The sequence below is a fragment of the Diabrotica virgifera genome, chromosome 5, assembly GCF_917563875.1.
Source record: "Diabrotica virgifera virgifera chromosome 5, PGI_DIABVI_V3a".
Classification (NCBI taxonomy): Eukaryota; Metazoa; Arthropoda; class Insecta; order Coleoptera; family Chrysomelidae; genus Diabrotica; species Diabrotica virgifera.
The window spans coordinates 18,948,211-18,961,840 of record NC_065447.1 but is presented as its reverse complement, the minus strand read 5'-3'; the positions used below and the strand labels follow the sequence as shown (position 1 = coordinate 18,961,840).

Here is a 13,630-nt window from a genome sequence, read left to right as displayed (position 1 = left end):
TTCTACAAACAGTTTTAATCTGTCTCCCCTTTCATTTCTCTGTCCTAGACCAAAAGCACCTATGAATTCACCTCTTCTCCCTTCACCAATTTTCGCATTGAAGTCACCCATAATAATAGTTATATCTTCTTTTTTAAGTCGTTTAAGTGACTTTATCAACAACTCATAGAATTGCTCTAGATCTTCTTCTGGTTTATCGCTCGTGGGGGCATACATTTGTAATATATTTAATCACTTACTAGTCACAAGAAAAATCCGGGTCTGGATTAACACAAAAATAATAAAGCAATTGTGACCTTGAAACAACACCCTGTATATTGAAATTTTCAAAATCTATTTGCACATTTGAAGAGCACAAAAAACTAAATGGGTCGCTTCAATTTTTTGCGCATACAATTTAATGACTAATATCGAAATTTTTGTTGGAGTTCTTAAAAAGTACCCAGCACAAACCTTATGGAAATTAGGTCCCAGTGGATTTCGTTCATACTTTGGGAAAATACTCGGGCACAACTCAATCGTATGAAGCATTTTCAAGATATAGAGGCACAAACTCGGAAAATTATAAGATTTACTGGGTATTCCAATTCCCTGAGTTACTGGTTGTCTGGCAACATGTAGAAGTTTGGATTAAATAAAAGTACTAGTAGTATGCTAAGAGTCTAGGATTTTTTCCTGGTTATCCAATGGCGATTTTTACTTTTACCTTGACCTTCAACTTACGTCATCTTCTAGAGTTTCGAGGGTTTTCGGTATTAAATTGATACAAACAGTTTACTCATGGGTTTTGGATCGCCGAACACGAATATGCCATCAGAATTGACCTCCGGAGGACGTGGTGGCCAGGGCCACTGCAAAGGACGTCATCTTCTGGATTTTAGATAGTTTTCGGCATTTAATTGATGCAAATGAATTACTGGAGGGTTATTTGAGGTAGCTAAACACGAATATGCTACCAGAACCGACTTCCGGAGCACCTGGTTTCCAAGGTCAAAGAAAGGGGCTACTGGAGTTTCGAGGGTCTTCGGTACTACATTGATGCAAACGGATTACTCATAGGTTTTTGGAGTTGCTGAACACGAATACCCCAGAAGAACAGACATCGGAGTACCTCGTGCCTAAGGCACATCATGCTTTGGAGATTCAAGAGATTTCGGTACTAAATTAATGTGCACTGATTAACAGGTTTTTGGGACTGCTTAACGTGAATACGCCATCAGATCCGACCCACGAAGCACCTGATGCCTAAGGCAGGTCTTCTTTTGGGGTTTTCAGAGTTTTCGGTACTAAATTGATACAATCGGATTGCTCCTGTGTTTTTGGGGTTGGTGAACACGAATATGACTTAGATAAAAGACTCTGGACTATCTAGTGACCAGAATGAATAACACTATCAAAATAGAATATGGTAAATCAATCTTAAAATAAATGAAGCAAAAACATTGTCAGATATAAATTGAGTTTATATTTATAAATAATTAAAACAATTGAATAGCACAACATAGTTATTTTAATAAATTCTACAAATAACAAAAACAAACTTTTCACCAATTTGTATGCTTTCTTTGAACAGCAACTCAGAAAACCCCCAAGTACTCAGTGTGTACCAATCCGTTTGCATTAATTTAATATCGAAAACTTTCGAAACTCCACAAGATGACGTGCCTAGGGCGATAGGTGCTCCGGTGTCTGTTCTGATGGCATATTCGTGTTCAGCAACTCCAAAAAGCCATGAGTAATCCATTCGTATCAATTTAATGCCGAAAACTCTCGAAACTCAAGAAGATGAATAACCTTAGGAAACAGGTGCTCCGTGGGTCATATCTGATGGCGTATTACCGTTCAGCGACCCCAAAAGCTATGAGTAACCCGTTTTTATCAATTTAATTCCGAAAACCCTCGAAACTCCAGAAGATGATGTGCCGTAGGCACAATGTGATTCGTGCGTCATATCTGATAGTGTATGCATGTTCATCAACCCCAAAAACCTAAGAGTAATCCATTTGATTCCTCCATTTGATTCCTCCGAAACTCAAGAAGATAACCTGTCTTATGCACCAGGTGCTCCTGTGTCTGTGCTGATCACGTATTCGTGTTCAGCAACCGCAAAAACCTATAAATAATCCATTTGCATTAATGTATTACTGAATACCCTTGAAACTCCAGGAGCCCCTTTCATTTACCTTGGAAACCAGGTGCTCTGGGAGTCGATTCTGGTGGCATATTCGTGTTTAGCGACGTCAAAAAACCCTCCAGTAATTCATTTGCATCAATTAAATGCCGAAAACCATCGAAACTCTAGAAGATGACGTCCCTTGCAGTAGCCCTGCCCACCAAGTGCTCCAGAGGTCAATTCTGATGGCATATTCGTGTTTAGCGATCCCAGAAATCCATGAGTAATCTGTTTATATCAATTTAAAGCCGAAAACCCTCGAAACTCTAGAAGATGACGTCCGTTGAAGATCAAGGTCAAAGTAAAGGTCGCCATTGGATAACCAGGAAAAATCCTAGACTACTAGTACTTTTCTTTGATCTAAACTTCTACATGATGCCAGATAACCAGTAACTAAGGGAATTGGAAACCTCTGTATCTTGAAAATTCTCCATACGATCGAGTTGTGCCCATGAGAACTTTTCATCACAATGCTTCAAAGAGTATTTCCCAAAGTATGAACTAAATCCACTGGGACCTAATTTCCATAATGTTTGTGCGGGGTACTTTCGAAATAATTTCAAAATTAAAGTCACGAAAAAGTACATGATCAAAATCACTATCTGAGAAGAGATGCTGACATCTGTATTGGGAGTATTTAGTATTACCCCTTACATCCGTAGTACTGTATAAAAATTAAAATGTGTCACTTTTATTAAAAAACCTGTTTTTTTTTTCAAAATTACTCGGTGTGTAATTTTTCGGATATTCATCATTTGATAATAAAACTAGATTGATTTAAAACTGTATTTTTTATTACGATATATACAACTTTTACAGATCTATTACCTAATTGCAGTTCCCCTTATTGTTAAATCTCTTCATCTAGTTCAGTTCTTTTGATGAAGTTCCACAGCCTCTTTGTCCCATCTACCCATTCTGGTACATAGACTGAATAAATTGCAATTTATCGTCATCCAGACCATTCAGACTCTCAGAAAACATCAATAACAACCATGGGCGCCCATATAAAAATTTTCAGAGGGGGGGGGGAGACGTGAAGATTTTGCACATTACATTTTGTACACTTTGGATAACAATATGTAGCTTAAAGCACCCGAAAGACCAGGGGGGCCTTGGCTATGGGTTACTTGACATAAGAATTATATCGAAAGATTTGCTATACGTCATAGTAAGAAATATTCTAAATAAAAGTCATGAGCACAAAGTATACAACTGAAAGCAAATACATAGCTTAAACATGCCGTTGTGACGTGATTCTAACAAAGGAAAACGAGGATGCTAAGTGTCCATTTGAGACAAACTAAACTGTCGCGAGACTGTACTCACAAATATGTATAATGAATGAGTCTGACTCAGACTGTCTGAGGGAACTCTCAGAGATAATTGTGACTTCTCGCCGATACTGCGCCTGTCACAAGTGGATATGCTTATTTATGATCTCGAAGTCTAATCTTCAGTGTTCTGTCTAGCCAGAAGAGCTGATACTAGTTTCGGTTGGTGTTTAGTAAAAAAGTAAATATTGACTTCCTAAAAAATGAGTGCGAGACATTGGAATTAAATGTTTATCATCATTATCAAGACAGTAAATAAATAAATAACTAAATTAGAAATAACACATTAAATCACCAAGATCGTGTCTCATCCAGATTCGCATATGATAAAATCTCGGGAAAACTTTATACACCAGCATATTAACACAATTTAAAAATATATACGAACGAAAGTTTTACTTTCAATATATAATGAAAATAAAACTTTATTACGAAAGATTGCCGATTGCCGATATTTACGATTTGCCGGAGCTAAGAAGGCCGAGGGAGATCTATCAGGTTGCATCTCACTACCCGCCTATCCAGCACGGTAAATTCCAACAAAGATTAGTTCCCAGTAGTCAGAATAGGAGTAGAACTAATAAAAATAATAAATAATCATTTCGTTGTGAATCGAAACAAAAGCCGTCTTACTTTAGTTAGTTCAGAGAGCGACAAAATTACTCTAACTAGTTTCTACCTTTATTAGGGTTTCCTCAGAGAGCGCATATTTGATTCTCTCTGAACAACTAAAACTGTGGACCGAGGCTGGCGGCCTGAATTTTAGTTGTTCAGAGAGAATACAATATTTTTCTGAAGCTATTTCTTTGTGGCATTTTTATGATTAACTATTTAGATGGGAAATAAGCCACAATTTTACCAAAAAAATGATTTTATTAACGTTTCGAAACCCAAATCGGGTGTCGTTGTCAAAATACAAAATACTACTAAATTAAACAAAAATGTTGTTGCTTAGTAAAAAATTCTTCTAATAATTTATTTAATCTGACTTATTAATATTAAATGAGTTAATTTTGACTCATCAACGTTAAAAAGGAAATCATTAAATAATTAGATAGAGCCAAAATTACTTGTTCTAACGAAAATTCATTTTTAGAAGAAAAACAATAATTGTTAACATCTGTTTTATTAAAAAATGGTTATCCTTTATCGTTTATAAATAAGGAATTGTCAAGATTGGATCGAATGGAATAGAACTTAAAACGGGATCCTACAACATTCACAAGAAATAATACGAGGAAAATATCAATACCATATATGTATAAAAGGACTATCCGAGAAACTTAAAACAATAGGAAATAAATTCAACATTTCAACAACATTCAAAACAACAAACAAATTGAGATCTATTCTATCTAAAACTATACCTAACAATGAACAAGAAAGAACAAATAATTGCATTTATAAAATACCTTGTGAATGCGAACAATTTTATTTAAGTACTTACTTTCCGTGTCCGGAACACCAACAACTTTAAATTCTGTATTTCCAATGGTTGGCAACATAGATGGCCCTGTCATTTGCTATAATTAAGTCTTCTTCTGTGCAGGTCTCTCTCATCTCTGTGCAGTGTTCCCAGATGACTTTTTTGAGGATCAGGAGGTGTCGCCACGAACGATCAGGAGATTTCAGGAGACTCGCTCGCCTCAAAAATTGGTAGAATTCTGTAGTTTCAGTCTTTACGTTTATAGATAGGCAACTAGATGTCGCCACGAAAAATCAGTAGAATCAGTTGGTGGAGTATTTTTACGTTTATAGGTAGGCATGCAACTCTATAAAATCTGTAAGGGACGGCTGTGGCAACGCTAGATGGCGGCTAAAGCATAAAAATAAAAAAAAATGAAATAGGATAAAATTCTGAAAAATTCAAACTCCATACAAAACCGTTCTTGAATCGTTACGCGCATGCGCAATGACGAATAATGCTGCGCAGTAACACATTTTTCGTTACTGCGCATCCTCGTAATCATTCAAGAACGGTTTTGTATCGAGTTGGAACAAAACCAGATGATTTTCAGAATTTTATCACTTCATCAGGAGGTTTAAGGACGCCATCAGTAGATCAGTAGGCGAGGGTCGCCATCAGTAGGTCTCCTGAAATTTCAGGAGGTCTGAGAACACTGTCTCTGTGCATGATAGTAGATGCCGGCTGGTCTGAACCGCGCCACAGTCGCAGGTATCGTCCTCCTGGTATCCCCACTTTTTCAGGTTACTAGCACAACGTGAAACGCCGGTTCTTAGTCTATTTAGCGCTTTCCAAGTCGGATACGGTAAATTGTGTCCAGCAGCCATTTCCTCTGAGGGAGGAAAATGTGTCGCGGTAGCTGACACTTGCCATTGTGTATTCGGCGCATCTCTGGCGCTTCGGGGATGGATCTTGATGATTTCAGGAAGCTTTTCCGAGATCTTAGTCTGCTTGGCTGAGTTTGGTGTTCATATAAGGGGTGTCTTCGGTCCGTCTCCTGTTTTTTTCGTTCTACCTCTGACGTGGCCTTCCTCCTGATAGGTGGTGGAGCAATCGCAGCTATGGGGTATACCTCTTCGATAGGTGTCGGTTTCAGGCAACCCGATATTATACGAACCGTTTCATTTAGAGCCACTTCGACGTTGTTTGTGTGAGCAGAGTTTGCCTATACTGGTGCTGTAAACTCCGCCCTATACTGGTGCTGTAAACTCCGCGGCCGAAAAACATAATGCTAAGGCAGAAGTGCGGAGTGTGTGTAGTTGTGCTCCCCATTTTGTATTAGATAGCTTGCGGATGATATTATTTCTGGCACTTACTTTCTTCTTGACATCTTGACAGTGGTATCGGTAAGACAGAGTTATATCTAGATGGACGCCAAGGTATTTTAGCGTCTCGTTGTGTTCCAGCATCTGACCACGCTATTACACCTCCAGCGGCCTTCGGGCATGCTTGTTTCTTAGGTGGAAAGCACATACCTGGGTTTTTGTGGGATTGGGTTTCAGGTGGTTTTTATCGTAGTATAGAGCTAAGTCTCCCAGGTCATCTGTCAGTTTCACTTCGACTTCATTGAAGGTTCTTCCCTGAGCTGCCACAGCTGTATCATCAGCGTAAATAAATGACAAAAATATCGGAGAGGACCACAAAAAATCAAGTGGTGGATGCTAAAAGATGAGAAGGAAGGTCTATTCAGGAAAAGAATAGTAGAAAAAATATGTTGGAACACGAAAGGAAGCCCTAACACAATTTGGAGAAAAATGGCCAATATTATTAGAGAGACGGCCATTGAAATACTTTGGAAAACGTCAGGAAAGAAGTTTGAGGATAAAGAGACTTGGTGGTGGTCAAATGAAGTACAAGGAAACATAAAAGAGAAGGGAAAATTATATAAAAATTGGCAAGAAATCAGATCGGATATAGATCTTCAAATCTATATGGTCGCCAAAAAGGAAGCGAAAGTAGCAGTAGCAAAAGCTAAAGCAGAAGCGTATTCAAACCTATACGATCAACTTGATACCAGGGAAGGCGAAGCAAAGATATATAAAATAGCCAAACAGAGAGCAAAGAAAGCAAGAGATTTTAATCAGATTAGATCTATCCGAGATGAAAATAATAAAATACTAATTCACGAAAAGGATGTCAAAAAGAGATGGAGAAAGTATTTTGACAGTTTATTAAATGAAGAATTTGACAGACAGCCTGTCGAGTTAACGGAGACAGTAACAGCAATGGTTACCAGAATAACAAACAAGGAAGTGGCTCAAGCGCTTCAAAAAATAAAGAAAGGAAAAGCAGTAGGACCAGATGATATTCCTGGGGAAGTATGGAGAGCATTGGGAGAGATAGGAATAAGTTGGCTAGCAGGTCTATTTAACAGAATTATGGAAGTTGGACAAATGCCAGACGAATGGAGAAGCAGTATATTAGTACCTGTCTACAAAAACAAGGGAGACATACAACAATGCACAAACTACAGGGCTATAAAACTACTTAGCCACACCATGAAAATATGGGAGAGAGTAATTGATAGACGAATACGTGAAGAAACCGAAATATCCGAGAATCAATTTGGCTTTATGCAGGGCAGATCAACAACAGATGCAATTTTCATTGTAAGGCAGCTGATGGAAAAATACAGGAATAAAGAGACCAACGCTCATATGGTATTCATTGATCTTGAGAAAGCATATGATAGAGTTCCTCGAGAGATTCTGTGGTGGGCTCTCAATAAGAAAGGAATCCCTGGCGAATATGTAAAGATTGTGAGAGATATGTATGAGGGAGTAACGACTAGTGTTAGGACAGGTGTGGGAGATACTGATAAATTTCAGGTGAAAGTAGGATTGCACCAAGGCTCGGTGCTTAGTCCTTATTTATTCTCATTAGTTTTGGACCAGATAACATCGAAACTACAGGGTAGTATTCCATGGTGCCTAATGTATGCTGATGATGTAGTGTTAATAGGAAATAGTGAAATTGACTTAGAAGAAAAACTGGAACAGTGGAGACAAGCTCTGGAGGAAAAAGGTTTAAAACTTAGTAGGACAAAAACAGAGTATTTGGAATGTTCATTTAAAGATGGAGTTACTACAAATAAAATGGTATCTTTGGATTGTGAAATGATTGTGAAAAGCAATAGTTTTAAGTACCTAGGATCGGTATTACAGAGTAATGGAGAAATAGATGGAGATGCATGCAGTAGAATTAGGGCTGGATGGATGAAGTGGAAAGAAGCGAGTGGTGTGTTGTGTGACAGAAAAATTCCAATGAAGTTGAAGGGAAAATTCTATAAAACAGCCATAAGACCGGCTATGATGCACGGAACTGAATGTTGGGCAGTGAAAAAGAAAGAGGAACAACGAATGCATGTGGCGGAAATGAGAATGCTTAGATGGATGAGTGGAGTGACAAAGAAGGATAAAATTAGAAATGAGTATATCAGGGGAAGTCTAGGTGTGGCACCAATTGATGCCAAAATGAGAGAGCATAGGTTAAGATGGTTTGGTCATGTTCAACGTCGAGATGTTAATCACCCAATACGAAGAATAGCTGAAGTGCAGATTCCTGGAAGGAGTAGGAGAGGAAGACCAAAGAAGACCTGGGGGGAGACGATAAGGCAGGACATGTTGGTAAAGGGGATTAACATTGATATGACCCAAGATAGAATTGTGTGGAGAAATGCAATTAGGGAAGCCGACCCCGCATAGGGATAAGGCAAAGAGAATGATGATGATGATTAAATAAATTATTAGAAGAATATTTTACTTAGCAACAACAGTTTTGTTTAATTTAGTAGTATTTTGTATTTTGACAACGACACCCGATTTGGGCGTCGAAACTTTAATAAAATTATTTTTTTTAATTTAATTGTGGCTTATTTCCCATATAAATATTTATTCAGAATAATTAATATACAGGGTGTTTCATTAATAATTGTCCATATAATAACTGGAGAAACCTTAGCACAACATACGAAGATTTAACCTAAAACACTTAAAAAAAATGTGGTTCCTTACTGAGTTACAGGGTGTTTTATCTAAAAATTTAAAAATTATTTTTGCTCAGATTTTAAAACTATTCAACGTATCCTTTTCATACTTGGCAGGAAGTATAGGTATTGTACAAACTACTAAATTATGTTAAACAAACGTTTCTGGCTATTACCAGAGGCGTACGACGGGGAAAAGTGAATGGTTGACCCTTTCCAAATTCTACGCCACTGGCGAAATTGCTATTTTAGTTCAATTTTTGGATTCTTCAATACTTTCTATGAAAATATTATACCCTTTATTCGTAACGATAAAGTCATTAATTTTTGAGATATTTGAAGTTAAAAATGAAACGACACGGTTATTTTGATTAATGTATTGTCGCTTCATTTTTAATTTCAAATATCTGGAAAACTAATCATTTTATCGTTACGAATGAAGAGTATATTATTTATATAAAAAGTATTGGAAAATCAAAAAATTACACTAAAATAGCAATTTCGTCAGTGGCGTAGAATTTGGGAAGGGTCAACCAGCCACTATCCCCTGTCGTACGCCTCTGGAAGTAGCTAGAAACGTTTGTTTATCTTAATTTAGTAGGGTGTACAGTACCTACACTTTCTGCCAAGGATGATAAGGATACGCCAAATGGTTTTAAAGTACTGGGTACAAACAATTTTAAAAATTTTAATCATATGAATCATATCGTAAATTAATCAAAATAACTGGGCCGTTTCATATTTAACTTCAAATATCTCGAAAACTAATGACTTGATCGTTACGAATGAAGAGTATATTATGTACGTTGAAAGTATTGGAGAATCTAAAAATGGCAATAAAATAGTAATTCCTCTAGTGGCGTAGAATTTGAGAAGAGTCAATCATTCACTATCCCCTGCCGTACGCCTCTGGTAGTAGCTATAAACGTTTGTTTATCATAATTTAGTAGGGTTTATAGTAGTCGCACTTTCTGCCAAGTATGAAAAGGATACGTCGAATAGTTTAAAAATGCTGAGCAAAAATAGTTTTTAAATTTTTAGATAAAACACCCTGTAACTCAGTAAGGAACCACATTTTATTTAAGCGTTTTAGGTTAAATCCTCCGCTGTGTCTAGGCATTGTCTAGGTACACGCTAACGTGTACGCAAATAAAAAAGTTAGGTACACGCTTAAACGTCATCAAGTCAGTGACGTCATTATTTAGCGTGTACTATGACTGGGTTTTTGGTATGTTTTTTTTTTCATACACGCTAATTTGAGCTACGTGTATGCTGTGGTATTAAGTATCTGTAATATGTAAGTATCGCGAATGTCAGAGTTTGGTTAGAATTTGTCTAATCGCGTTATGTTTACAGTATAATATATTGATTTGTAAAGAGTTTCCTTATTTTTAATTGTTTAGTGTTTTTTTTTTTAAATTAAGTATGGAGTGTGGACAATTATTTAGTTCTTTTAATGAGTTTAACAGCATTCTAAAACAGTATGAAAAAGATAAGAGACAAAAATTCGAGATTAAGGGTAGCAGAAGTAATAAGACAAAATATACGGGGTGATTGATTAGCGTGATAAAGCTCAGTAGATCCGCTATAGTAATAGATAGCAATAAAAGTTAGTAACAAAAATTTTAGCAAACTTTGAGCTTCATATTACAAAATTACTAAAATTAGAATGTTAGAATGTTACAGGGCGTTCGATAATATAGTGGCAGGCCAAACTTATGTTTTTTAAATGGAAATGAAACATCATATATTTTATTTTATGTTCGAAATCTTCTTAACTTCCATATCACAAAAATATAAAGGTTTATTATGTTATACAGGGTATTTACAAAGTTATAACCAATTTTCTATGAAAATCGTAACAACTTCAACTCCCTGTATAAATAAAAATAAACACCACAGCAAAAATAAACACCAATATAAACTGGTATAATTAACTTACGTATAAATAATACTTTAGCAGTATTTTGTATTTATAATATCATGTTAACTAATATTTATTTTGCTAACCTGAATATATACTTTTATATACAGTTGTTTTATTACAATTAAGTTTGAAACATCTGAATTAAATAGTTCTGCTTCCCTTCCCCTTCCCTTAATAAAAATATTTTCTATCAAACAAAAAACACTAAGGCCCGGTACTTTATGTCTCGATTAACAGCCGGTTAGTTAACCGGGACCTCTTTAGGGTCTCTTGCGTTGTAATAAATGCAATTTTAATTATTATTATCCTTATTTATAATTATATTTAATAATACTTGTAATTGCCTTTATTACAACGCAAGAGACCCTAAAGTGGTCCCGATTAAACCCCAGTTAGATAACCGGCTGTTAATCGAGACATAAAGTACCGCGCCTAAACATATCAAAATAGCGTGTACCAAAATATAAAGTCACTGCGCACGCTAAATAATGACGTCACTGGCTTGATGAAGTTTAATTCGCGTGTACCTAACTTTTTTATTTGCGTACACGTTAGCGTGTACCTAGACACAGCGTAAATCCTCGTATTTTGTGCTAAGGTTTCTCCAGTTACTATATGGACAATTATTAATGAAACACCCTGTATGCTTTCTGAACTAACTAAAGTAAGACGGCTCTTGTTTCGATTCACAACGAAATGATTATTTATTATTAAAAATATCTGTTGCAAGCCTCAACAACCTTCGGACAATACAATTTAGCAAAATGTAAATAGGGTGGGTTTTTATTAAGAGGTATTTTTTCGGCTTCACTCATCTTATTCCACGTATGCAATACGTAAGTATTTTTGGTTTTGTTCATGACTTCAAAAAAATTCCCTTCCCTAAAATATTTCTGCCATTGCCAGTAAGGTATGGGGTAAAATGTCTCGATTGGATACATTTTAAGTCCAGGACAATTTTTCGTTAGCAGTTGGGATGCTACTTTTACATTGCAGTTTTCCTTCATTACTCTAAAACAAAAAAAAAAGATCTTAATTTCTTTGTAATACCGGGCGTCCACTTATATTTTCCACAATTTTAACTGCCTATAACTTCTAAACGTCTCTAGATAGAAATATGCGGTTTTCGCTGAAATGTTTTATTTTAGTAAAAGTTTTGTCAGAATGGATTGAATTTTTTATATCGCTTTCAAATATGAAAATAAAAATGGCGGATTTTTGAAAAAAACGTTGTTGACTTTTTTTTAATGGAACACCCAGTATATTCTTTTGTAAATTGAAAGAAATGCCATTCACCTATCAAGCGATATAAAGTTTTTCAAAATCGGTTGTCAAATCACTGAGTAATTAATTTTTAAAATGAGAGGTGCAACGTGGATATCACATACCTAAATACCATAACGAAGCAAATTGATATTATGTTATGTGATTTCCACATTGCATCTCTCGTTTAAAAATTAATTGTTCAGTCATTTGACAACCGATTTTAAAAATATTTATATCGCTGGATAGGTAAATGACCGTTTTTTTGTTCAAGTTACAAAAAATATACTGGGTGTTTTAATAAAAAAAAGTCAACAACATTTTCTTTTATATCCGCCATTTTTTACTTAAAAGCAATATAAAAAATAGAAATTTACCTAAAAACTTGAAAAATCGATCATTTACCTATCCAGCGATATAAAATTTTTCAAAATCGGTTGTCAAATGACTGAGCAATTAATTTTTAAAATGAGAGATGCAATGTGGAAATCATATAACATAATATCAATTTGCTTCGTTATGGTATTTAGGTATGTGATATCCACGTTGCACCTCTCATTTTAAAAATTAATTACTCAGTGATTTCACAACCGATTTTGAAAAACTTTATATCGCTTGATAGGTGAATGGCATTTCTTTCAATTTACAAAAAAATATACTGGGTGTTCCATTAAAAAAAGTCAACAACGTTTTTTTCAAAAATCCGCCATTTTTATTTTCATATTTGAAAGCGATATAAAAAATTCAATCCATTCAGACAAAACTTTTACTAAAATAAAACATTTCAGCGAAAACCGCATATTTCTATCTTGAGACGTTTAGAAGTTATAGGCAGTTAAAATTGGGGAAAATATAAGTGGACACCCGGTACCTACATCTCGTTGGGTAAGAACCATAGTTTTAAACGTTTTCGCTTGAATAATTTTCGATAAAGAAAGAGGGATTTTCAAAGCAGGATTTTAAAGTTTATGTCTAGGATCAGATATATCTAGGAATCTAGATCATGTAGAATTTTATATCTAGGACAGATAATAGAACATAAAACAAATCGTTTATCTACAATTTTAGTCCAAGCAATGAAGCTTAAATAGGACAAAACCGCGCAATTTCTACAGAATGGATAGATTTGCTTGAAAATTTAAGAATAAGTAGTGGATAGTCCAAGGATCAAAATCTATATGATGCCGAAAGGCGCTTTTACTATGGGGTGGTTGCCACCCCATCTCGTGGGTGGAAATTTTTTAATATATTTTGACCGCTAAAATTAATAAAGACGTTTATTCTAAGCAAAAAATGTCCAATTCATTTTTTTTGATAAAATTAATAGTTTTCTATTTATTCGCTATTGAAAATGTTAGTTTTATATCGAAAAAATCAATGTTTTTAATCAGTTTTCAGCTAATAACTCAAAAAGTTTTCGTTTTATCAAAACAACTTTGCTTAACAAAATGTACCTTTTGAAAAAATAAACAAAACCTTTTTT

The 13,630-nt window shown here is 35.4% G+C and overlaps 2 protein-coding genes across 3 annotated transcripts in view; both read right to left on the bottom strand.

Moving 5' to 3' along the window:
• Positions 1 to 13,630, bottom strand: part of LOC114332530 (lactosylceramide 4-alpha-galactosyltransferase) — a 107,199-nt gene that overhangs the window by 18,308 nt on the left and 75,261 nt on the right. The window lies entirely within an intron of this gene.
• Positions 2,950 to 13,630, bottom strand: part of LOC114332540 (lactosylceramide 4-alpha-galactosyltransferase-like) — a 53,645-nt gene continuing 42,964 nt past the window's right edge. For both annotated transcript variants that reach the window (XM_028282355.2, XM_028282366.2), the window contains exon 4: positions 2,950 to 11,895. In XM_028282355.2, the coding sequence (XP_028138156.1) occupies positions 11,595 to 11,895 (301 nt within the window). In that variant the 3' untranslated portion in view covers positions 2,950 to 11,594. The remainder of the gene's footprint in view (positions 11,896 to 13,630) is intronic.